A 27176-nucleotide genomic window follows, 5' to 3' on the forward strand; every position below is an offset into this window, starting at 1 on the left:
TTTGCGATCATATAAAAAAAAACAGCCTTTAAGATAAGCCTTATCGTTAGTAGTATCGACCCAGTACACATCGACTGCATTACCTGAGCCTCAGTGACAACCCCAATACAATTTAATGTGACACCTTCTGAGGGCCAGCCTAGGAAAAGGTCATGAATAATAATGACGTAATTTCGATTCTTTGATTAGAAGGACTAAACCAGATTTCAAGTTTCATCATGTCACCAAATTTAAGCAATTTGGTTGCCTGACGTCCTGCTGAATAATTAATGAGGATGAGAATAATAATTTTGATGAGAATAGTAATTTCAATTCTTTGATTAGATGAATGGTACCTTTTCAGGCTCAGGTCTACACGAAAAGTATGAACAACTTCTCGTAACATAAATTGAAGTTTGTTCGAGTATTGCGGGAGGTCCTCAGAAAAATGACTCAGGAATCATACTACAAACCACCCAAACGCTTTATTTGGATCATTCGATTAATAAAGTTATAACATTTAAATACGTCAGCAGCAGATCAAATTTAAAGGTAGCATCAATATATTTCGGGCGGAATTGTCACTGTCTGTCGGCTTTCTTTGACTGGATCCAGGCGAGAATTTCCTGCTGGAGGTCCGTGGCTGAAATTAATCGCATTACGGCCAATTAGATGGTACCGTGTACGAGACGTGTGGCATATTATTAGAGATGTAGCCCATAAACCCCGTTGTATTGTATCTCAGGGCGCGACGCGCGCTACCGTGGTCACCTCGACGAAACTTTTTAGAATTTACCCAATAAGGATACGTACTCGCTAATTGACATGGGCATCTTAGCTATGGAATTGGTATCAATCAAAACTGCAATTCTCTCATTCTTATCAGCTAGCCTTTTAAAGCTTTGTCTTGGTGACCACAGTAAGCTCAAAACAAGTATTTAAAAAGTTTTGTAATAAACAACAGCTTTGTCAATACTCTTATAAAAGAAAGAGAAAGAAACACGAGTATGAGTTTTAGCATGTCTAGGTTTTGGTGGGAGATGTGTGCAGTGGTACCCATCTGGTTTTAGCATGTCTAGGGTTGTGTGGGGGAATGTGTGCAGTAGTACCCTCCTGGTTGTAGCATGTCTAGGGTTGTGTGGGGGAATGTGTGCAGTGGTACCCTCCTGGTTGTAGCATGTCTAGGGTTGTGTGGGGGAATGTGTGCAGTGGTACCCTCCTGGTTGTAGCACGTCTAGGGTTTGGTGGGGGATAGGGAATGTGTGCAGTGGTACCCTCCTGATTGTAGCATGTCTAGGGTTGGATGGGGGAATGCGTGCAGTGGTACCCTCCTGATTGTAACATGTCTAGGGTTGTGTGGTGGAATGTGTGCAGTGGGACCCTCCTGGTTGTAGCATGTCTAGGGTTGGGTGGGTGATAGGGAATGTGTGCAGTGGTACCCTCCTGGTTGTAGCATGTCTAGGGTTGTGTGGGGGAATGTGTGCAGTGGTACCCATCTGGTTGTAGCACGTCTAGGGTTTGGTGGGGGATAGGGAATGTGTGCAGTGGTACCCTCCTGGTTGTAGCATGTCTAGGGTTGGGTGGGGGAATGTGTGCAGTGGTACCCTCCTGATTGTAGCATGTCTAGGGTTGTGTGGGGGAATGCGTGCAGTGGTACCCTCCTGGTTGTAGCATGTCTACGGTTGGGTGGGGGAATGTGTGCAGTGGTACCCATCTGGTTGTAGCATGTCTAGGGTTGGGTGGCGGAATGTGTGCAGTGGTACCCTCCTGGTTGTAGCACGTCTAGGGTTGGGTGGGGGATAGGGAATGTGTGCAGTGGTACCCTCCTGGTTGTAGCATGTCTAGGGTTGGGTGGGGGAATGTGTGCAGTGGTACCCTCCTGATTGTAGCATGTTTAGGGTTGGGTGGGGGAATGCGTGCAGTGGTACCCTCCTGGTTGTAGCATGTCTAGGGTTGGGTGGGGGAATGTGTGCAGTGGTACCCATCTGGTTGTAGCATGTCTAGGGTTGTGTGGGGGAATGTGTGCAGTGGTACCCTCCTGGTTGTAGCATGTCTAGGGTTGGGTGGGGGAATGTGTGCAGTGGTACCCATCTGGTTGTAGCATGTTTAGGGTTGGGTGGAGGAATGCATGCAGTGGTACCCTCCTGGTTGTGCATGTCTAGGGTTGGGTGGGGGAATGTGTGCAGTGGTACCCATCTGGTTGTAGCATGTCTAGGGTTGGGTGGAAGAATGTGTGCAGTGGTACCCTCCTGGTTGTAGCATGTCTAGGGTTGGGTGGGGGAATGTGTGCAGTGGTACCCTCCTGGTTGTAGCATGTCTAGGGTTGTGTGGGGGAATGTGTGCAGTGGTACCCTTCTGATTGTAGCATGCCTAGGGTTGTGTGGGGGAATGTGTGCAGTGGTACCCTCCTGGTTGTAGCATGTCTAGGGATGTGGGGAGGAATGTGTGCAGTGGTACCCATCTGGTTGTAGCATGTCTAGGGTTGGGTGGAGGAATGTGTGCAGTGGTACTCATCTGGTTGTAGAATGTCTAGGGTTGGGTGGGGGAATGCGTGCAGTGGTACCCATCTGGCTGTAGCATGTCTAGGGTTGGGTGGAGGAATGTGTGCAGTGGTACCCATCTGGTTGTAGCATGTCTAGGGTTGTGTGGGGGAATGTGTGCAGTGGTACCCTCCTGGTTGTAGCATGTCTAGGGTTGGGTGGGGGAATGCGTGCAGTGGTACCCTCCTGGTTGTAGCATGTCTAGGGTTGGGTGGCGGAATGTGTGCAGTGGTACCCTCCTGGTTGTAGCATGTCTAGGGTTGGGTGGGGGAATGTGTGCAGTGGTACCCATCTGGTTGTAGCATGTTTAGGGTTGGGTGGAGGAATGCATGCAGTGGTACCCTCCTGGTTGTGCATGTCTAGGGTTGGGTGGGGGAATGTGTGCAGTGGTACCCATCTGGTTGTAGCATGTCTAGGGTTGGGTGGAGGAATGTGTGCAGTGGTACCCTCCTGGTTGTAGCATGTCTAGGGTTGGGTGGGGGAATGTGTGCAGTGGTACCCTCCTGGTTGTAGCATGTCTAGGGTTGTGTGGGGGAATGTGTGCAGTGGTACCCTTCTGATTGTAGCATGCCTAGGGTTGTGTGGGGGAATGTGTGCAGTGGTACCCTCCTGGTTGTAGCATGTCTAGGGATGTGGGGAGGAATGTGTGCAGTGGTACCCATCTGGTTGTAGCATGTCTAGGGTTGGGTGGAGGAATGTGTGCAGTGGTACTCATCTGGTTGTAGAATGTCTAGGGTTGGGTGGGGGAATGCGTGCAGTGGTACCCATCTGGCTGTAGCATGTCTAGGGTTGGGTGGAGGAATGTGTGCAGTGGTACCCATCTGGTTGTAGCATGTCTAGGGTTGGGTGGAGGAATGTGTGCAGTGGTACCCTCCTGATTGTAGCATGTCTAGGGTTGTGTGGGGGAATGTGTGCAGTGGTACCGTCCTGGTTGTAGCATGTCTAGGGTTGGGTGGGGGAATGTGTGCAGTGGTACCCTCCTGGTTGTAGCATGTCTAGGGTTGGGTGGGGGAATGCGTGCAGTGGTACCCTCCTGGTTGTAGCATGTCTAGGGTTGGGTGGCGGAATGTGTGCAGTGGTACCCATCTGGTTGTAGCATGTCTAGGGTTGGGTGGGTGATAGGGAATGTGTGCAGTGGTACCCTCCTGGTTGTAGCATGTCTAGGGTTGGGTGGGGGAATGTGTGCAGTGGTACCCTCCTGGTTGTAGCATGTCTAGGGTTGGGTGGGGGAATGTGTGCAGTGGTACCCATTTGGTTGTAGCATGTCTAGTGTTGGGTGGGGGAATGTGTGCAGTGGTACCCTCCTGGTTGTAGCATGTCTAGGGTTGGGTGGGGGAATGTGTGCAGTGGTACCCTCCTGGTTGTAGCATGTCTAGGGATGTGGGGAGGAATGTGTGCAGTGGTACCCTCCTGGTTGTAGCATGTCTAGGGTTGGGTGGCGGAATGTGTGCAGTGGTACCCATCTGGTTGTAGCATGTCTAGGGTTGGGTTGGGGGATAGGGAATGTGTGCAGTGGTACCCACCTGGTTGTAGCATGTCCAGGCTGAGTGGCTGCCTATTGAATGGGTCGGTCGTTGAATTTAGAAGATGGCGCGTAATAGTAGCACGATCCATCACCTTGCCGCTTGTTGGTAGGATAACCGGGTCCTCCATCACCGTCATCATCAGCGGATCTGCCATTCACGTAACAGACGTCATACATCTCACACAGTCAACCCAAATACGCGTCACAAATTTCAATAAAATACACATAGCACAAACGTCAATCAAGTTTAGAGCACAAACGTCAACTTAGTACATCTTATAAACATCAACTAAGTACACGTAACAAAGGTCAACAAAGAACAATTTACAAACGCCATTTATACGAAGGAAAGTCCATCCGAAAACGTAAACATGCAGAAATATTAGTGTCAGAAAAAAAACCTTAAGATCTCAACACAATATATGTTCATTAAACAGTAGTCAATCAAGAATGCCAATCTAAATGCTTCCTTGGAAATGTTTGTTCAAAAGCCATTGCACTTCCTAGTTCATAAAATCAACTTCAATTTCTATGAATACTTCGCACAACCATCTCATTCAGAAGAATACGTGATCAGTGTCCAGCATCAATGACACAATGATGAGAACCATTATTTTCAACAAAGGCAGTGTGATGGTTTGGTTCAAAGACTGGAGGGTTAGATTAAAAGACAGGAGAAGGTTTAAAGACAGAGGGAGGGTTTGGTTCAAATGCAAAGGGAGGGTTTGGTTCAAAGACAGGGGATCCATAGGCAGTGAGGGAGGAATACCTTTGTATTCCTCGGGGGCATCATCTAGGTCTTCCTCTTTCATTGCGATTTCCACGACCTTCTGCTCCACTCGGTTAGCAAACCGCTGGAACTCAACAATCACATCCTGCACAAATATATAAAGCCTGGTAAGTAGAGTCGAAAAAGAAATCGAAGTAAAGATTTGCAAAGGTATACAGGGACTATATGCTTTTTTGAATGGCTGTGTATTCATGATCTTCCATGGGCATTACTCAGGAGGAGCTATCTTTCCAACGTGTGTCTGATATCAGATGTTCAGGTTGCCAATTAGATTAACTGCAGGTCGGACAAACATAGGTTATCTTGGGATCTTGCAAACCTACCGCTGATTTGAGCAGGGTCTTGTGCAAGTGCCTACATGCATCATCAAATAGCTCTTTTCTGTAGGAACGCTGTCAGGAAAGAAACGAAGATAATAAATAAAGCTCTCAACTTAAGATATGTTATGTAATACCAAGAGACCATGATGTAAGAGAAAGCAAAACCCCGTGGCCCATGATGACGTCCTTGAAAGCTATTTCTAGACTGCGCGAGCTTGTCAATCATAGCATCCATATATGGTTCGTCGCGCCATATTTGTTTATGGGCACCTTGCGAGCTAGTACAATTTCCCAACAAAATTTTTTCCCTCTGCACTTCTTTTCTTCGTGCGCTACCTGTTTTTTATCCTTTTAGCTGCTCCTCATAGCTCATTATCAGAATGCTCTACGTTTAGAATGGTGTCCTAGTATCTGTTAAATAATGCTAAAGTTAATGATAAAGTAATGATAAAGTTATCTAAATGTTCTATCAATAAATAGAACGGGAAGACGTCGGGAGACAGAGTATTTAGGGTTTATTCAAGGAGTTTATGCATTTAAATGTCTTTAAAATGTCCGAGAAACGGTTGATTGGATCCAGTGTACTCTATGGAAGATAATTTTTTAAGGGTCCGTAAAAAAGAAAGGAATTTTTGGTAAAAAAAGATTTCCATAGCAGCCTTTGCCGTTTTACATCGCTTAAGATGTGAACGTGCGTAAGACTCGTGTTGCTAGGATACGTGAGCGCTATCCAATCAGGGTGGTAACTAAGAATAACTGCTTGTTCTAAAAATAGCTTCACAGACGACATCATTGGAACATACTCTAATACGGGGGATTTGTTCTCTTACATCATGTCTCTTGGTAATACTTGTATGCTTATACTGGTATGCTTATACTTATATAATATGTTTTTCATGTTTTTTTTCAGATAGACCAGAGCTGTATTACACCAGCCTGAATCAAGGGGGCGAAAAAAAAACAGTGGGTGGGCAAATACTAATAATACACAAACGGGGACACTTGATCTGGAGCCTTTTGTGCCTTCAGCATCAGTATCTCCCTGGAAAGGTTTCTACCTGATCAGATGCGACAGCGGTGGCAAACTCGTCAGTGTTCAGGTGCACATAGATGTCCGTGAGTCTGTCCAAAAGGCTCTTAGGTTCAAATCCGTACTTTTCGGGATTCTTTACCTAAGTAAACAGAATTCCTGAGTAAGGATAACTGGTAAACCAGTAATGTAGATAAAATACGTGTAGTACAAACCTTGAGATTGCGGCACTTTGGCCCACACAGCTGCTGCAGGTTAAAGTTAAGCATGGCGGCTAGACGGTCAATCAGCTCCTGCAACACAAGCCATGCAATTAAGGTTTATAATTGAAATACGAGGTTTTTATACCGCAATAAGTCATGTCGGTAAATCGTAGGGTGCATGCGGTACATAATGGAAGGGCTCCCTATAGTATATTGGGCCAGGTATCAAAATATATAACCGCCATGCAAGGAACATACTGGTCTAAGGAATGGTTCCCTGGCGTGGCGGGTCAGGTAGTGCATCATGTCCAATGTCTCTGAGGCCAGGGTCAAGTAGGAACGACACTGGCGCTCGTCTGTCACAAGCTGCCGTTGACGGCTTGTACGTATTTCCTGAACACAGACAAGATTTGGTTAACGACATAAGCACCAGCCATGTGTTGGATGCTTTTTGAACCCTCACCAGTATTTCAATCCAATTCTTTATTCCTTAGTACCCACCCTCGTCAGTGCCTTCCTCCCGTATCTCCCTAATGAACACCCTCGCCAGAACTTCTCTACCCTCTCTTCCGGCCCTCACCAACGATTTCCTTCCTTTCTACCTTAGCACCGGCCTCACCAACAGTTTCCTACTTTTTTTCTTAGTGCCCACCCTCACGGCGCTTCACTACGTAAGTACCTACCCTCGTCAGTGCTTCCCACTCTGCAGGATTAGCCATCATCTGCTGTGTCTCATTAATGCTCTTAAGTGAGTCTAGAGACTCATCCAACAGGAATGTTGTGTCATTTATCAGCATGTTCACAAACCGGACAAACCGGTCTGACCTGAAAACAATGGGCATCACTGATCAGACCTGAGATTACAGGCAAAATCAGTAAGAACTGAATGATGGTGCAATTCAATAACTTATTTAAATTTATTTGCTCTACAGAAAAAAAATCGCAAATTTTAGTAATTCATTTAAGGAATTCAGTCTGCACTTTTAGTTCTGGATAAAGTCATTCCACAGTCCTTTCATTTTCTAGTTGAAGATATTTTGCATTGCTTTGGCCAGTTGGCTAGTTTGAAGCTACCTGCTTTCCTTGATGATAGACATGCGATGCACAGGGTCCTCCCACAAGCTCTTCATGATGATAGAGATGTGGTAACGAATGCTGAACTTGTCGTAGAATTCATTAGAGCTACCTGTGCTCTCAACCTCTGAGGAAAACGAATCAAGCCAGTTTGGTATGAGGAAAACGAATCAAGCCAGTTTGGTACATCACACATCTACCGTATTATTTCCTTTAGTGTTGATTTTTTTTATTATACAACAGCGCTAGTAAAATGCAAGCTCGTGATGATTTCGCAGTGTCACCAACAACAGTGTACTGATTCAGTTATTTTCCATCCATCTATTAAAAAAAACTTTGTTATTGCAAACGGCAAATATTCTAACTAAGACAGGTACCATAGGTTTCATTATATATCTTCAAAATGCAGGATAATATGGAAAGTAATACAATTAAACATTTAAGGCCACCAATGTCTTGCTCTGGCATCGATGTAGTTCACTTTATTTTTGTAAATAGGTACTACCTACATATACACACTTGAAGTGCCATTCGTAATTTGCCATTTGTCATTTGCACCGACAATGTTTTTCGTATTAGGTGTATGTAAAATGTAAAAAAAAAAATTGAAAAAGGGCCATGATTCAACAACATTCAAATCCTAAAACTCTTCAGCAAAATGCACGTAATATCAAAGCTTAAAAGCTTTTTTCTTCTTTTTTCTCTACCATGATCTGACTTGTGTTGTTAACTCACCTGTGTAGAAGGTCATGAGAGCTGGGGCTAGATGAGCTAGAGAGAGTGGATGACCCATCAACAGCTCATGGACCTTCACCGTACGAGGCTGAATACTTGGGTTTACCACAAAGATCACCTGTAGCAAGGCTCACATTAGTGAGGGAACAATGTCTCTAAGCTCATTCTCATTGTGCCTAATACTAGGAACGGGCATTTCCCAAGTGGATTGAAGCCCACTCTACACTGTGGTGACCATACAGTACATTTTTATCGTTTGAGCACCAAATCGAACAGGTTTTCAGAGTCTTGTTGGGTATTCTATTGTTTTTTCTGCGATCACACAGACTTGACTTGAACTGGCAGTTAAAATAACTTTCTCTCTGTTATATTTTTTAGTGATTTTTTTATTACAAAGTGGTTGTATACCTCAATTAGTCTAAATAGACTGAGGAATGACTTGTATGAGAGGTGTTGTACTTTACTGAATTCTAACCTCAACGAGCTTGGCAACAAGGTAGGGGTTAGAGATGTAGTTTGGCGAGCAGACGAAAATGATAAGGAACTTTACGATATCTGTCACTACTGGATCCTCAAACACCTGCGGGGCATGCCTGGATAAACAATAACAAGGGTGTGAAAAAACAGGGTTATTGTACACTATTGTGTCCTCAATAGGGCATGGGGAACAACAAGATACCGATGTATAAGGTAGCACATAGATATAATGGGAAGACATACAAGACAATGACTGGTCTTTATACTCACATGTTAATAAAAAGAAGAAACTCGGCAATGTCTTCAATGAAGAAGTCAGGAAGGGTGGCAAATTGTTTGGGTACTGCTTCAGGGAGAGGCAAAGAAGGGCTGTAAAATAAAAACAAAATCAATCATAGGTTGTGTATGGGTAACTTTAAGGATGTAACAATGATTTGGATTTTAAGACATCTTTACTGAAATAATATTTAAGCAACACACTTTTACAGTGCAGTCAAGGTAAGTTAGTAGAAACCAACATGTATGTGCTACAAGAGAAATACATCATGCTGCAAGAGGCCATTATTCATTCTGCTCAAATCATTTCTTCTTACAAAAAGGTAGCTACAGTAAGGGACACAAGGTGTGTCCAGTGTCCCTTACCCTTCATTTTGAGAGTCTACAAGTGTCAACATCCACTGTGCCGCCATGCCGTAGAACCTGATGCAGCCCTGGAGGAGGGTATCATCCAGCAAACCAGCATCTGAACACATCTTGCTAGTTGCCAGTTTCTATAAAAAAGGTTCCTATTTATCAAATTAATTGTTTTTTTTTTAATTATTGCAGTATAAGCCTCCACTTTATGATATGACCTTTTGTGTGACATATCTACATACCTCAAACTGTCCACTCCAGAACCCTGTTGTGTGACATGCATATATATCCCATTGAGACTCCTGTTGCATTACACATGTACAGTATTTACCAGAATCCATCCCACCCAGATCTGTTGCATGATACACATACATATATACCTCAACCTATCCCATCCAGGCCTGTTGTGTGGCACACATATATACCTCAACCTATCTTATCATGACAATACCTCCACCTATTCTATCCAGACCTGTTGCACGACCCACATATATACCTCGACCTATCCAATCCAGACCTGTTGTATGACATCCATACCTCAACCTGTCCCCTCCACTTCTTGAGAAGACCCCTGTTGCGTGACGCCATGGGTGTCTCCATCCACTCGCTCTCCTGTGTCTCAAGGTGCTCAATCATGCGTGTCAGGTCCCGGATAGCGCGCAGGCGCCGTGAGTACCTCCGACAACATGGTAAGATTGCCTGGTGATGAGCCAGGAATGTCATGAAGAAGCATTCGGTGGGAAATTTCACTTCTAGCCACGCCCCACCACGGGACCCTGTCAACACAAGAGAGCATTACATACATGCACTTGTGCTCATGTTCTTCAGCTTGATCTTGCTATGTTCAAGTTTCACAATATGGGAACAAGATGATAAAAAGATCAAATGATCAACAATTAATGATGAGTATTGAAAACAGCAGTTAAACTTTGGCTAAAGGGTATGACAATCCTAATGACTCACCTAACTCCTCTTTGAACTTTTGTACATCATCCTTGGTGGCCTTGATGCGTGTCTCCTGGGACAGGTCGAGTTTGCTTTTTGGGTGGACTAAATATAAGTTATCAATCTGCAAATATGATAGAGGGTTTTTAAAATTCAGAGTAATGATCAAACTGTAGTCCAAGTCAAGTGGTGGTAGACAGGGTTCTGATCCTTGTGCACAAAAAGGTTTAAAGAAGCTTTCTATGGTTCATCATTCAGCTTGCTGTGGTTTAGTGTTTAAAGTTATCAAAAATGCCTGTTCCCATAGGACCTAGGACCCCTAGATGCGCCCTGGGTCATCTTAAGCTAACTGACCTTTTCTACTTTGACCTTGACACACAGTTGCTGTAGGACGACCATGAGGTTGAGAGCGAAACCATCTGATGCAACCTGTCGGTCATCCGCCTGCAACACAATAATGATCATGTACTTTATTTATTGAAGCTCCAGGCTTATTGGGAGAGCTATGTAAAGCAACACCAAACCTGCCACATATCAGATGATGTATACACAACATATTTATATTTGCCTTAGAAAATAATTTCAAATGAAAATAAATTCATTTAATTTTATAAAGCATGGCAGGGTCAACCCTCGCCCTCTCCTGGGGAATGCAAGGCCAAAAAGTTAGATGAGAGTTGGACACTGGCATGCAAGCTTCTAAAACAAGCTAGCCCCTGTATGTAGCTGCAAATATCATATAAATTTGTTCCAATTGTTAATGATCTGACCATCTTAAAAGTATAAAGCATCAATGTGTTGTCATTATTGTTAATGGATACCTTACCTGCATTTGTGCTTTTTTCTGATTGCGCTGCAACACTGCTGACAAGTACTGCAGGCACGCCTCCTTGCTGCCATTAGAGACCAACAGACTGTGTATGATGTTGAATAACTCCATCTGTACAGAACACAACAAGTAGTCAGACAAACTGATGCGCAGTACAATATTTACAAGCAGAAAAAAAGAAAAAGAGAAAAACGAGCAAGACAAAGTGAAAGATAATTGTGAGGCATCCAGATAAATACATGCTAATGTATTACTATAGAACTTGTATAGAACTCAATTGGCTTGCTCTTATCAGGTTAATGAGTGAGAGAATTGTCTTACACATAGATCAAAACACTCACCCTGACCCCTTGCATGGCTGTTTGCAGTGATGACGTGGTGAGCTTAACATATTCCGTAGTCATGCACTTGGCAGAGAAGTACTTATCAACAACCTGGGACTACAAGAGAACAATACAGCTTGGTTCATTGCCATTTGCATACAAAAGACATTGAAGTGCCTATTCATCAACAATCTGGTATAAAGCGAACAATACAGCTGTTGGCTCATTGCCATTCGTACAGTACAAGGCATGGAGAATTATTCTTTAACCTGGAACTAAGAAGATCAATACAGCTACAAAGGGCAAGTAAAACATTGGGAAATGCTCTGTGTTGTTAGTCAATCTAGTGATACAATGAAGAGCATATCTGACTTACACTGTCCTCAGCAAATACAGACATGCTCAAGAATGCCCCAAGGAAAGACAGCTTCTCGATCTCTCTTCCTGCAGCAGCAGAGAGAGGAGCTGGACACCAGCAGGAAAGCTTGACAAGCTGAAAGGACACGTCAACAGAGTTAAGAAAGAGGGAGATTTGGTAATGATCAACTCTGTTTTTGTGAAGATTGTCATTGAACTTTGCCTACCATATTACAAATTGGTCGCAAAGAGCTGCTCCCTGTCCTGATATTACACAACTCGGCCAAACTCTATGGAAACATACACAGGGTTTGTATTAATTTATCATACAATAAGAAGAATGGACACTACATAAGTATGTAAATGAAAGTAACTTATAATAAATTGTTATAAATTGTCATAATGTGTTGAGTAAAGACTCTGAACTTTGACACATGAACTTGTAAACCTCGCTCAATCAGAGCATAAATAAACTAAAAACCTCATTACAAACCCCATCATCTTGTCTATTTTAAAAAAGACCTTCCATAATTATGAATTTTTAAAGCAAGATTACTATGTATGATTACTATGCTATGATTACAAAACAAACACAGAGAATTTGATTTCCTTGTTAAAAAAAATGTTTGTGTCTGTTGTACAGTACTGTCCCTATGACTTACTGTACCTACCAATAGTAGAAATTTGTAATCATCTTTGGCTAATGATGAGTTCTTCATTTCCTTCATGATTCCCAACAGAACTGGAGTAAAAACCTGTAAAACAGTTTAACTTAGAATGTACAGTATAAAAGAAGAAATACATAAAATATTCCTCTCAAAACTAACATATCAGTAAATGCATGTACATAAGACATGACAGCCCTACACTTTTACTGTAGGCCCAAAGAGATTACTGTAGTTGCTCAAGAACCGGTAATAATTTACAGTATATATTTTTTTCATGTCCCAGGTGAGGTGATTAGTAGGTGCTTATTTCAAAATCTGTTATCTCTATCTGTCATTACTTCCTTTTCTAATGATACAGTGTTGTCATCAAAGTGTCTTGTGCAACCTGTTTATGAAAGACACTTGTTTGGGGAAAGGCGCTATTTCCTCTTTGGTGAGGCCCTTATATGGGGTAGGTGATTATTTGAGGAAGGTCTTTATTCAAGCAATTATGGTAAGTGGCCATTTTTAAGTCTCAAAGCTCCAGGTATGTACCAATGTATGAGTACCTGTGATAATGTATCTGTGTCACGTACAGCCATCATGACCAGATCTACCAGAAATCCAGGGGGGACTTTGGTCCTCTCATGGGCCAAATAATGTACTAGTGGTAATGTCTTGGGTGAGGGCTTACTGGATAGAAAGGGAGACAACGATAATCAGTTAAAGCTACAAGCCAAGTGCAGTATTCAACCGTTGGTGCTGTTATGTAGCAAAAAAAGACAAATGGGGAGACACCTATTGTCTTCAGTTAAGAGCGTTGATGGGAATAAGCTTGGGTGAACTATGTGCATGTAACAACGTATTGGCAGGATGGCATATACACCTATTTAAATTAAGGTAACACCCTAGAATCAATGTAACACGCAGTGGTTCATTGGTAAAGTATTAATGCCTGAATCCTGGTCTCTGAATGCCATGTGAATGTTTAGAGGTTCATAAACAAAAAGGTTAAAGCTTTCTTAACCTGAGTTTGTTTTTATTTATGCATATATTTTTTTTTAAATTTATTTGATACCCATGAATCACTGAGGGTTATGACACAAGTGCAACCTTATTTGAAATAAGTGTATTATGGCTTCCTTAGAAATCATAAACACCCTGTAACGTTGTGATGGTGGTAAGGGGAGCCTCACATTTGTACAGCATTAACCCAAAATGCATGTCCTGCTAATAATTATACCTTTCTTCAGTAAGGACACCCTGCATTAAGAGTAGAGCAAATGAAGTACACTGTCCCTTGGCCTGCCTCAGAAAATCCACCCATTTGCTATCTTGAGATCTCTGAAATCATTACAAGAGGGCAAACTGTTAGTTAAAATAAAAAACATATATGTGAGAGTTATGACAATTTAGAAAGTCTAAAGCTTTTGTCTGCCACACCTTTAAGCTTATTTCCCCCTATCTTTCAATCAAGCTTCAAATATAATACAGTTAAGTATTGGATTGATGGGTTATGGAAAACATGAAAATTTCACACTCAATTCAGATCTATTGAAAGTTAAAGTGCTACAAGTAACCATGTTGCAGGAATCAAACAAAATACTCAAGTATGCCAAAAAAATATCTCAAGTATGCCAAAAAAATATCTCAAGTATGCCAGGAAAATTTATCATGTTTATAACAACCCAGACTAACCTTAGGAAACATCTTTTCCAGTGATCCAACTCTCTCATAACACTCCATCAAATAGCTTAACCTGTTATCCTTGGGTTTCTTCCCAGAGATATTCCCTTCTTTGCTGGCCAGTCCATTAGTCTGAGAGCCAGCAGTTGAAGTCCCTGGAGAGTTTGAGGATTGAGCTGAATGTTTCGGCTCCATTTTGTCATCGTCTATTACCATTTGAGAAGTTTCTTCCGCGATTGTAGAGCTGTCCTGGTTGCTCAGTAGAGCATTGTCTTCAGGAACTAGCTGTTCCATCAGTACTTGGTTCATTAAATCAACCATATCTACATAGACTAAACACACAATAAAGAGCTAAGATTTATCTTTTAAAATGAGAAAATAATGGAGACAAACAAAACGACAATTGAGCCACTGTATTTCAATACCAACCTGTGGTAGAATTGTCTACAATTGAGCCACTGTATTTCAATACCAACCTGTGGTAGAATTGTCTACAATTGAGCCACTGTATTTCTATACCAACCTGTGGTAGAATTGTCTACAATTGAGCCACTGTATTTCTATACCAACCTGTGGTAGAATTGTCTACAATTGAGCCACTGTATTTCAATACCAACCTGTGGTAGAACTGTCTACAATTGAGCCACTGTATTTCTATACCAACCTGTGGTGGAATTGTCTACAATTGAGCCACTGTATTTCTATACCAACCTGTGGTGGAATTGTCTACAATTGAGCCACTGTATTTCTATACCAACCTGTGGTGGAATTGTCTACAATTGATCCACTGTATTTCTATACCAACCTGTGGTGGAATTGTCTACAATTGAGCCACTGTATTTCTATACCAACCTGTGGTGGAATTGTCTACAATTGAGCCACTGTATTTCTATACCAACCTGTGGTGGAATTGTCTACAATTGAGCCACTGTATTTCTATACCAACCTGTGGTAGAATTGTCTACAATTGAGCCACTGTAATTCTATACCAACCTGTGGTAGAATTGTCTACAATTGAGCCACTGTATTTCAATACCAACCTGTGGTAGAATTGTCTACAATTGAGCCACTGTATTTCAATACCAACCTGTGGTAGAATTGTCTACAATTGAGCCACTGTATTTCAATACCAACCTGTGGTAGAATTGTCTACAATTGAGCCACTGTATTTCAATACCAACCTGTGGTGGAATTGTCTACAATTGAGCCACTGTATTTCTATACCAACCTGTGGTAGAATTGTCTACAATTGAGCCACTGTATTTCTATACCAACCTGTGGTAGAATTGTCTACAATCTAGCCACTGTATTTCTATACCAACCTGTGGTAGAATTGTCTACAATTGAGCCACTGTATTTCTATACCAACCTGTGGTGGAATTTTCTACAATTGAGCCACTGTATTTCTATACCAACCTGTGGTAGAATTTTCTACAATTGAGCCACTGTATTTCTATACCAACCTGTGGTGGAATTGTCTACAATTGAGCCACTGTATTTCTATACCAACCTGTGGTAGAATTGTCTACAATTGAGCCACTGTATTTCTATACCAACCTGTGGTAGAATTGTCTACAATTGAGCCACTGTATTTCTATACCAACCTGTGGTAGAATTGTCTACAATTGAGCCACTGTATTTCTATACCAACCTGTGGTGGAATTGTCTACAATTGAGCCACTGTATTTCTATACCAACCTGTGGTGGAATTGTCTACAATTGAGCCACTGTATTTCTATACCAACCTGTGGTAGAATTGTCTACAATTGAGCCACTGTATTTCTATACCAACCTGTGGTAGAATTGTCTACAATTGAGCCACTGTATTTCTATACCAACCTGTGGTAGAATTGTCTACAATTGAGCCACTGTATTTCTATACCAACCTGTGGTGGAATTGTCTACAATTGAGCCACTGTATTTCTATACCAACCTGTGGTGGAATTGTCTACAATTGAGCCACTGTATTTCTATACCAACCTGTGGTAGAATTGTCTACAATTGAGCCACTGTACTTCAATACCAACCTGTGGTAGAATTCTCTACAAATGAGCCACTGTATTTCTATACCAACCTGTGGTAGAATTGTCTACAATTGAGCCACTGTATTTCTATACCAACCTGTGGTAGAATTGTCTACAATTGAACCACTGTATTTCTATACCAACCTGTGGTAGAATTGTCTACAATTGAGCCACTGTATTTCTATACCAACCTGTGGCAGAATTGTCTACAATTGAGCCACTGTATTTCTATACCAACCTGTGGTAGAATTGTCTACAATTGAGCCACTGTATTTCTATACCAACCTGTGGTAGAATTGTCTACAATTGAGCCACTGTATTTCTATACCAACCTGTGGTAGAATTGTCTACAATTGAGTCGCTGTATTTCTATACCAACCTGTGGTAGAATTGTCTACAATTGAGCCACTGTATTTCTATACCAACCTGTGGTAGAATTGTCTACAATTGAGTCGCTGTATTTCTATACCAACCTGTGGTAGAATTGTCTACAATTGAGCCACTGTATTTCTATACCAACCTGTGGTAGAATTGTCTACAATTGAGCCACTGTATTTCTATACCAACCTGTGGTAGAATTGTCTACAATTGAGCCACTGTATTTCTATACCAACCTGTGGTAGAATTGTCTACAATTGAGTCGCTGTATTTCTATACCAACCTGTGGTAGAATTGTCTACAATTGAGCCACTGTATTTCTATACCAACCTGTGGTGGAATTGTCTACAATTGAGCCACTGTATTTCTATACCAACCTGTGGTGGAATTGTCTACAATTGAGCCACTGTATTTCTATACCAACCTGTGGTAGAATTGTCTACAATTGAGCCACTGTATTTCAATACCAACCTGTGGTAGAATTGTCTACAATTGAGCCACTGTATTTCAATACCAACCTGTGGTAGAATTGTCTACAATTGAGCCACTGTATTTCTATACCAACCTGTGGTAGAATTGTCTACAATTGAGCCACTGTATTTCTATACCAACCTGTGGTAGAATTGTCTACAATTGAGCCACTGTATTTCTATACCAACCTGTGGTAGAATTGTCTACAATTGAGCCACTGTATTTCTATACCAACCTGTAGTAGAATTGTCTACAATTGAGCCACTGTATTTCTATACCAACCTGTGGTAGAATTGTCTACAATTGAGCCACTGTATTTCTATACCAACCTGTGGTAGAATTGTCTACAATTGAGCCACTGTATTTCTATACCAACCTGTGGTAGAATTGTCTACAATTGAGTCACTGTATTTCTATACCAACCTGTGGTAGAATTGTCTACAATTGAGCCACTGTATTTCTATACCAACCTGTGGTAGAATTGTCTACAATTGAGCCACTGTATTTCTATACCAACCTGTGGTAGAATTGTCTACAATTGAGCCACTGTATTTCTATACCAACCTGTGGTGGAATTTTCTACAATTGAGCCACTGTATTTCTATACCAACCTGTGGTGGAATTGTCTACAATTGAGCCACTGTATTTCTATACCAACCTGTGGTGGAATTGTCTACAATTGAGCCACTGTATTTCTATACCAACCTGTGGTGGAATTGTCTACAATTGAGCCACTGTATTTCTATACCAACCTGTGGTGGAATTGTCTACAATTGAGCCACTGTATTTCTATACCAACCTGTGGTGGAATTGTCTACAATTGAGCCACTGTATTTCTATACCAACCTGTGGTGGAATTGTCTACAATTGAGCCACTGTATTTCTATACCAACCTGTGGTAGAATTGTCTACAATTGAGCCACTGTATTTCTATACCAACCTGTGGTAGAATTGTCTACAATTGAGCCACTGTATTTCTATACCAACCTGTGGTAGAATTGTCTACAATTGAGCCACTGTATTTCTATACCAACCTGTGGTAGAATTGTCTACAATTGAGCCACTGTATTTCTATACCAACCTGTGGTAGAATTGTCTACAATTGAGCCACTGTATTTCTATACCAACCTGTAGTAGAATTGTCTACAATTGAGCCACTGTATTTCTATACCAACCTGTGGTAGAATTGTCTACAATTGAGCCACTGTATTTCTATACCAACCTGTGGTAGAATTGTCTACAATTGAGCCACTGTATTTCTATACCAACCTGTGGTAGAATTGTCTACAATTGAGCCACTGTATTTCTATACCAACCTGTGGTAGAATTGTCTACAATTGAGCCACTGTATTTCTATACCAACCTGTGGTAGAATTGTCTACAATTGAGCCACTGTATTTCTATACCAACCTGTGGTAGAATTGTCTACAATTGAGCCACTGTATTTCTATACCAACCTGTGGTAGAATTGTCTACAATTGAGCCACTGTATTTCTATACCAACCTGTGGTAGAATTGTCTACAATTGAGCCACTGTATTTCTATACCAACCTGTGGTAGAATTGTCTACAATTGAGCCACTGTATTTCTATACCAACCTGTGGTAGAATTGTCTACAATTGAGCCACTGTATTTCTATACCAACCTGTGGTGGAATTGTCTACAATTGAGCCACTGTATTTCTATACCAACCTGTGGTGGAATTGTCTACAATTGAGCCACTGTATTTCTATACCAACCTGTGGTGGAATTGTCTACAATTGAGCCACTGTATTTCTATACCAACCTGTGGTAGAATTGTCTACAATTGAGCCACTGTATTTCTATACCAACCTGTGGTAGAATTGTCTACAATTGAGCCACTGTATTTCTATACCAACCTGTGGTAGAATTGTCTACAATTGAGCCACTGTATTTCTATACCAACCTGTGGTAGAATTGTCTACAATTGAGCCACTGTATTTCCTATACCAACCTGTGGTGGAATTGTCTACAATTGAGCCACTGTATTTCTATACCAACCTGTGGTGGAATTGTCTACAATTGAGCCACTGTATTTCTATACCAACCTGTGGTGGAATTGTCTACAATTGAGCCACTGTATTTCAATACCAACCTGTGGTAGAATTGTCTACAATTGAGCCACTGTATTTCTATACCAACCTGTGGTAGAATTGTCTACAATTGAGCCACTGTATTTCTATACCAACCTGTGGTAGAATTGTCTACAATTGAGCCACTGTATTTCTATACCAAACTGTGGTGGAATTGTCTACAATTGAGCCACTAAATTTCTATACCAACCTGTGGTGGAATTGTCTACAATTGAGCCACTGTATTTCTATACCAACCTGTGGTAGAATTGTCTACAATTGAGCCACTGTATTTCTATACCAACCTGTGGTAGAATTGTCTACAATTGAGCCACTGTATTTCTATACCAACCTGTGGTAGAATTGTCTACAATTGAGCCACTGTATTTCAATACCAACCTGTGGTAGAATTGTCTACAATTGAGCCACTGTATTTCTATACCAACCTGTGGTAGAATTGTCTACAATTGAGCCACTGTATTTCTATACCAACCTGTGGTAGAATTGTCTACAATTGAGCCACTGTATTTCTATACCAACCTGTGGTAGAATTGTCTACAATTGAGCCACTGTATTTCTATACCAACCTGTGGTAGAATTGTCTACAATTGAGCCACTGTATTTCAATACCAACCTGTGGTAGAATTGTCTACAATTGAGCCACTGTATTTCTATACCAACCTGTGGTAGAATTGTCTACAATTGAGCCACTGTATTTCTATACCAACCTGTGGTAGAATTGTCTACAATTGAGCCACTGTATTTCTATACCAACCTGTGGTAGAATTGTCTACAATTAAGCCACTGTATTTCAATACCAACCTGTGGTAGAATTGTCTACAATTGAGCCACTGTATTTCTATACCAACCTGTGGTAGAATTGTCTACAATTGAGCCACTGTATTTCTATACCAACCTGTGGTAGAATTGTCTACACTTGAGCCACTGTATTTCTATACCAACCTGTGGTAGAATTGTCTACAATTGAGCCACTGTATTTCTATACCAACCTGTGGTAGAATTGTCTACAATTGAGCCACTGTATTTCTATACCAACCTGTGGTAGAATTGTCTACAATTGAGCCACTGTATTTCTATACCAACCTGTGGTAGAATTGTCTACAATTGAGCCACTGTATTTCTATACCAACCTGTGGTAGAATTGTCTACAATTGAGCCACTGTATTTCTATACCAACCTGTGGTAGAATTGTCTACAATTGAGCCACTGTATTTCTATACCAACCTGTGGTAGAATTGTCTACAATTGAGCCACTGTATTTCTATACCAACCTGTGGTAGAATTGTCTACAATTGAGCCACTGTATTTCTATACCAACCTGTGGTAGAATTGTCTACAATTGAGCCACTGTATTTCTATACCAACCTGTGGTAGAATTGTCTACAATTGAGCCACTGTATTTCTATACCAACCTGTGGTAGAATTGTCTACAATTGAGCCACTGTATTTCTATACCAACCTGTGGTAGAATTCTCTACAACTGAGCCACTGTATTTCTATATCAACCTGTGGTAGAATTGTCTACAATTGAGCCACTGTATTTCTATACCAACCTGTGGTAGAATTGTCTACAATTGAGCCACTGTATTTCTATACCAACCTGTGGTAGAATTGTCTACAATTGAGCCACTGTATTTCTATACCAACCTGTGGTGGAATTGTCTACAATTGAGCCACTGTATTTCTATACCAACCTGTGGTAGAATTGTCTACAATTGAGCCACTGTATTTCTATACCAACCTGTGGTAGAATTGTCTACAATTGAGCCACTGTATTTCTATACCAACCTGTGGTAGAATTGTCTACAATTGAGCCACTGTATTTCTATACCAACCTGTGGTGGAATTGTCTACAATTGAGCCACTGTATTTCTATACCAACCTGTGGTAGAATTGTCTACAATTGAGCCACTGTATTTCTATACCAACCTGTGGTAGAATTGTCTACAATTGAGCCACTGTATTTCTATACCAACCTGTGGTAGAATTGTCTACAATTGAGCCACTGTATTTCTATACCAACCTGTGGTAGAATTGTCTACAATTGAGTCACTGTATTTCTATACCAACCTGTGGTAGAATTGTCTACAATTGAGCCACTGTATTTCTATACCAACCTGTGGTGGAATTGTCTACAATTGAGCCACTGTATTTCAATACCAACCTGTGGTAGAATTGTCTACAATTGAGCCACTGTATTTCTATACCAACCTGTGGTAGAATTGTCTACAATTGAGCCACTGTATTTCTATACCAACCTGTGGTAGAATTGTCTACAATTGAGCCACTGTATTTCTATACCAACCTGTGGTAGAATTGTCTACAATTGAGCCACTGTATTTCTATACCAACCTGTGGTGGAATTGTCTACAATTGAGCCACTGTATTTCTATACCAACCTGTGGTGGAATTGTCTACAATTGAGCCACTGTATTTCTATACCAACCTGTGGTAGAATTGTCTACAATTGAGCCACTGTATTTCTATACCAACCTGTGGTAGAATTGTCTACAATTGAGCCACTGTATTTCTATACCAACCTGTGGTAGAATTGTCTACAATTGAGCCACTGTATTTCTATACCAACCTGTGGTAGAATTGTCTACAATTGAGCCACTGTATTTCTATACCAACCTGTGGTAGAATTGTCTACAATTGAGCCACTGTATTTCTATACCAACCTGTGGTAGAATTGTCTACAATTGAGCCACTGTATTTCTATACCAACCTGTGGTGGAATTGTCTACAATTGAGCCACTGTATTTCTATACCAACCTGTGGTAGAATTGTCTACAATTGAGCCACTGTATTTCTATACCAACCTGTGGTAGAATTGTCTACAATTGAGCCACTGTATTTCTATACCAACCTGTGGTAGAATTGTCTACAATTGAGCCACTGTATTTCTATACCAACCTGTGGTAGAATTGTCTACAATCGAGCCACTGTATTTCTATACCAACCTGTGGTAGAATTGTCTACAATTGAGCCACTGTATTTCTATACCGACCTGTGGTAGAATTGTCTACAATTGAGTCACTGTATTTCTATACCAACCTGTGGTAGAATTGTCTACAATTGAGCCACTGTATTTCTATACCAACCTGTGGTGGAATTGTCTACAATTGAGCCACTGTATTTCTATACCAACCTGTGGTAGAATTGTCTACAATTGAGCCACTGTATTTCTATACCAACCTGTGGTGGAATTGTCTACAATTGAGCCACTGTATTTCTATACCAACCTGTGGTAGAATTGTCTACAATTGAGCCACTGTATTTCTATACCAACCTGTGGTGGAATTGTCTACAATTGAGCCACTGTATTTCTATACCAACCTGTGGTAGAATTGTCTACAATTGAGCCACTGTATTTCTATACCAACCTGTGGTAGAATTGTCTACAATTGAGCCACTGTATTTCTATACCAACCTGTGGTAGAATTGTCTACAATTGAGCCACTGTATTTCTATACCAACCTGTGGTAGAATTGTCTACAATTGAGCCACTGTATTCCTATACCAACCTGTGGTAGAATTGTCTACAATTGAGCCACTGTATTCCTATACCAACCTGTGGTAGAATTGTCTACAATTGAGCCACTGTATTCCTATACCAACCTGTGGTAGAATTGTCTACAATTGAGCCACTGTATTCCTATACCAACCTGTGGTAGAATTGTCTACAATTGAGCCACTGTATTTCTATACCAACCTGTGGTGGAATTGTCTACAATTGAGCCACTGTATTTCTATACCAACCTGTGGTAGAATTGTCTACAATTGAGCCACTGTATTCCTATACCAACCTGTGGTGGAATTGTCTACAATTGAGCCACTGTATTTCTATACCAACCTGTGGTAGAATTGTCTACAATTGAGCCACTGTATTCCTATACCAACCTGTGGTAGAATTGTCTACAATTGAGCCACTGTATTTCTATACCAACCTGTGGTGGAATTGTCTACAATTGAGCCACTGTATTTCTATACCAACCTGTGGTAGAATTGTCTACAATTGAGCCACTGTATTCCTATACCAACCTGTGGTAGAATTGTCTACAATTGAGCCACTGTATTTCTATACCAACCTGTGGTGGAATTGTCTACAATTGAGCCACTGTATTTCTATACCAACCTGTGGTAGAATTGTCTACAATTGAGCCACTGTATTCCTATACCAACCTGTGGTGGAATTGTCTACAATTGAGCCACTGTATTTCTATACCAACCTGTGGTAGAATTGTCTACAATTGAGCCACTGTATTCCTATACCAACCTGTGGTAGAATTGTCTACAATTGAGCCACTGTATTCCTATACCAACCTGTGGTAGAATTGTCTACAATTGAGCCACTGTATTTCTATACCAACCTGTGGTGGAATTGTCTACAATTGAGCCACTGTATTTCTATACCAACCTGTGGTAGAATTGTCTACAATTGAGCCACTGTATTCCTATACCAACCTGTGGTAGAATTGTCTACAATTGAGCCACTGTATTTCTATACCAACCTGTGGTGGAATTGTCTACAATTGAGCCACTGTATTTCTATACCAACCTGTGGTAGAATTGTCTACAATTGAGCCACTGTATTCCTATACCAACCTGTGGTAGAATTGTCTACAATTGAGCCACTGTATTTCTATACCAACCTGTGGTGGAATTGTCTACAATTGAGCCACTGTATTTCTATACCAACCTGTGGTAGAATTGTCTACAATTGAGCCACTGTATTCCTATACCAACCTGTGGTGGAATTGTCTACAATTGAGCCACTGTATTTCTATACCAACCTGTGGTAGAATTGTCTACAATTGAGCCACTGTATTCCTATACCAACCTGTGGTAGAATTGTCTACAATTGAGCCACTGTATTCCTATACCAACCTGTGGTAGAATTGTCTACAATTGAGCCACTGTATTTCTATACCAACCTGTGGTGGAATTGTCTACAATTGAGCCACTGTATTTCTATACCAACCTGTGGTAGAATTGTCTACAATTGAGCCACTGTATTCCTATACCAACCTGTGGTAGAATTGTCTAAATGCTCAGCAGCCACTCCAGCCAAATATGTTACAGATTTGTCTTCCAAAGATCCCTTCTGAGTACACAAAAAAAGAGAAAGTCAAGAGTTGCAAGTTATTATAGAAAGGAACAAGTCAATTTTTATGTATATTAAAAATTACTTCATTATTCTACAGGTTACAATTCAATTCAGGCACCACAATTACTACTGTACATTACAACTGCATCTACAAGTACTATGGCTTTTGTGAATTCCTAAACTCCTTTTATTTGATTTGTTCAGAGGAGAACAGCACTATGGTATGACTATGTTCCTGCCAATAGCTTGAGACAGGGATATTTTAAAGAATATATGAAATGGAGCTCACCTTCCAGGAAACATGAAATATGTTTCTAACAGCAGAGAGAAGTTGCTCTTCAGTGACATTATTTACCTACAATGGAGAGGAAGTTATATTCCCTCATTTACCAGTTTGACTGGTAAATGTAATATGTATGTACTGAAAACAAAATGACTGTTAGTGGCTGGGAGCACTTGATGAATAATACAAGCTCCGTAATTGTAAAAGGATAACAAGTGCTTAAACCAGATGGAGTTCACAGACACTATCTTGGTCACTACAGTATGACCCTTTATCAGTGTGGAGTGGGGACTAAAAACAACTAAGTCAATACAAAAGGCTCAATAGTTGTGATCGTAAACCAGAAGAATATATACAATGCACCAAAAACAGGTTTTCGATTCTGCCATTGAGTACCAGTTTTTGGTGCATTTTAAAAACAACTGAGCATACACATATTTGTAATCATAAGCCATTGTAGATTAAATCCACAATTGTAAGCTGAAATTAGTCAAAACAGCACTAAAGGAATTAAAACAGGACACCATAACACATTGCTGTTTTGCAAATTTCAAAACAATCAATGATTTTGGGTAAAATGAGAGTCTAAACAAGATCCATATGACACTCAAGAACTGCTAGTCATTTCAAGTGTTCATTTCTAAAAGAACTTCCAAATATAGGCTGATAAGGTTCTGGTTTCCTAAAGACTTGGTTTCCTAACAACTGGATACCGGGTGAAAACATAACAACATTGCCAGACATAGCAATGTTGTTGGTTTGCCCCAACAATGCTTGATACTGTTTGTACAGGGTTTTGCAATCATGATTGTAAGGAGAGCATATAGTAACAATCACTACATCTTTATCCATTGATTTATACCCCATCCTCCATAGTGCAACGCCCCTATAGCAGGAAATCTAACCTTTAAAGACTGTGGGGAGACAGCAGTATCCCTGCAGGAGCCTGACCCGTCCTTCGAGCGCTTGAATTTAAATCCCTCAGTCGGGGACATTGATATGGTTGGAGATGACCTCTTCCCCATTTTCTCAGACACTTCAGCAGTGTCCTCAAATTCCAGGGAAGATGGTAATGATCCATAAGCACTATCCTGGGACTCAGACTCAGGGGTAGTGCAGGATGGCTTGGGAAAAATGACATTCTCAGGAGAGGCTACATTAGTTGCAACGGATGACTGTCCAGAGGGTGTAGCCAACACCGCAGGGGACTGTCCCAGACGAGCAAGACGCCTGCGCCTGATCTAAGGATAGGACATTGATGTATAAGGTTAGTATATTCCAACTATAAGCATATCCACAAATTGAAAGAAAAAAATGACTCTTTAATTTGTGAAGACAAGTTAGAAAGCATTTTTCCTTTCTGAAATTAAATATCATTCAAATTGGTAAATCAAAAACACAAACTTAAACCATTTAAATTTACAGACTGCTTAAGTAGAAGGTATTCCAGGTAGAAATTCGGGAGTAGAATGTGTAAATATTGTTGACTTATTTTAGAACTGATCTAAGATACCCTCGGTCGCTCCACCCTAGTTTGTAAAATTGCAAACAAACTCAGGAACTTTTAGGCCACAAAAGTATGTCTTGATAAAAGCCGTAATGCTACATAATTTGGCAAAGAACAAAGAAGATACAGTTGGTATATATATTGAGAACTTTTTTAATTCACTCTGACATAAAATCCACGGCGAACGCGTTGATTGATTTATACAGTAATCAATGAAACAAAACACACGAACGAGAATAATATTCCAAATGTTAAGGAGCAAATGTTAGATCTATATCAGGACAGCTAATCTACAATCAATAAACAAACAATGATTCGTAAAGAAGTTGCTTTTGTGTCCTCACCTCGTCCGCTGATAGCTCGCTTGTACTCATTGGAGAAGACATTAGTGTTTGCCTAGCCTAGGTATAATCTACGTACTTATAATTGAACACAATATAATACAAAAATACACTCCACCCAATACAAAGATCTAGGGTTATTCTATACACCCTCAGAGCAAGTTAAAATGTCTAAAGGTCGACATTGTTTCTCACAACTTTTGTTGTGTTCGCCATGTTTTTTTTTGTTTTGTCATATGAATCCCACAATGCCTCTTGTCATGTCTATGGCCCAGGCTTCTGCACGCGCAGGAAAACGACTTCCGTTTCCGGTCAGGTGAAACAGTTTTCTATCCGGTAGAGCACAGGGCGTCGAGGTCACAGGCACGAGAACGAGGCGGAACGCCGGTGAAGGATAGGAGGGGGGGGGGGGGGGGGGGGGGGGCGAAGGAGCGAGAAGACGTCCTTGTTTCCCGCGCCCCGTTACACTTTACCAATCTGGGTACCCGAGGATTATAGGGAAATGAATATTTATTTTTGATTGATTCCCATTTGCATGTGGTGGTTACAGAATTGCAATATCATTCTAAAATAATATAAAAATAACAAAACGTTATATAGTGCCCTGGTTAAATGGGGACACTACAAAGAAATAAAATATTGAAGGTAATATTTAAGCTAAAATTTACAATTTCGTTTCTATAATTCACAAGGTTATTCCGCATCGCACGAAAGCAAATCAAATTATTTCTATTTTTAGCGAAACTACAAAGACTACAGTTTTCTTAATGTCCATCATATCGTGCCCCCACCCAGTTTTTCTATGTCCGTTAATACTGCAATAAAAAAAATAGAGAATTTAAATCTCCATCTACC

The 27176-nt window shown here is 40.8% G+C and overlaps 1 protein-coding gene across 4 annotated transcripts; it reads right to left on the minus strand.

The window, feature by feature from the left end:
• Window positions 1–445: 445 nt before the first annotated feature.
• LOC5513247 (ubiquitin conjugation factor E4 B) lies at window positions 446–26560 on the minus strand. Of its 4 annotated transcripts, none has more exons than XM_048725261.1 (28): window positions 26325–26560; window positions 25379–25714; window positions 24480–24545; window positions 24112–24184; window positions 14106–14425; window positions 13651–13751; window positions 12977–13100; window positions 12432–12515; window positions 11988–12050; window positions 11780–11896; window positions 11422–11520; window positions 11078–11191; window positions 10606–10695; window positions 10270–10375; window positions 9844–10082; window positions 9316–9443; window positions 8944–9042; window positions 8672–8789; window positions 8197–8314; window positions 7462–7588; window positions 7071–7212; window positions 6646–6780; window positions 6400–6477; window positions 6213–6326; window positions 5158–5226; window positions 4814–4919; window positions 4043–4192; window positions 446–622 (listed from the first exon to the last, which is right to left on the minus strand). In XM_048725261.1, exons 1-28 carry the CDS (start codon window positions 26364–26366, stop codon window positions 561–563), a joined length of 3420 nt encoding a protein of 1139 aa, XP_048581218.1. In that variant the 5' UTR covers window positions 26367–26560; the 3' UTR covers window positions 446–560. The 4 variants fall into 4 exon arrangements, with proteins under 4 accessions (XP_048581218.1, XP_032238672.2, XP_048581219.1 ...); XM_032382781.2 differs by having other exon boundaries at window positions 24112–24187; XM_048725262.1 differs by lacking the exons at window positions 24112–24184; window positions 24480–24545; window positions 25379–25714; window positions 26325–26560 and adding an exon at window positions 15839–15850.
• Between the last annotated feature and the right edge of the window lie 616 nt (window positions 26561–27176).

This window comes from Nematostella vectensis, chromosome 3 (genome assembly GCF_932526225.1).
Source record: "Nematostella vectensis chromosome 3, jaNemVect1.1, whole genome shotgun sequence".
NCBI lineage: Eukaryota > Metazoa > Cnidaria > Anthozoa > Actiniaria > Edwardsiidae > Nematostella > Nematostella vectensis.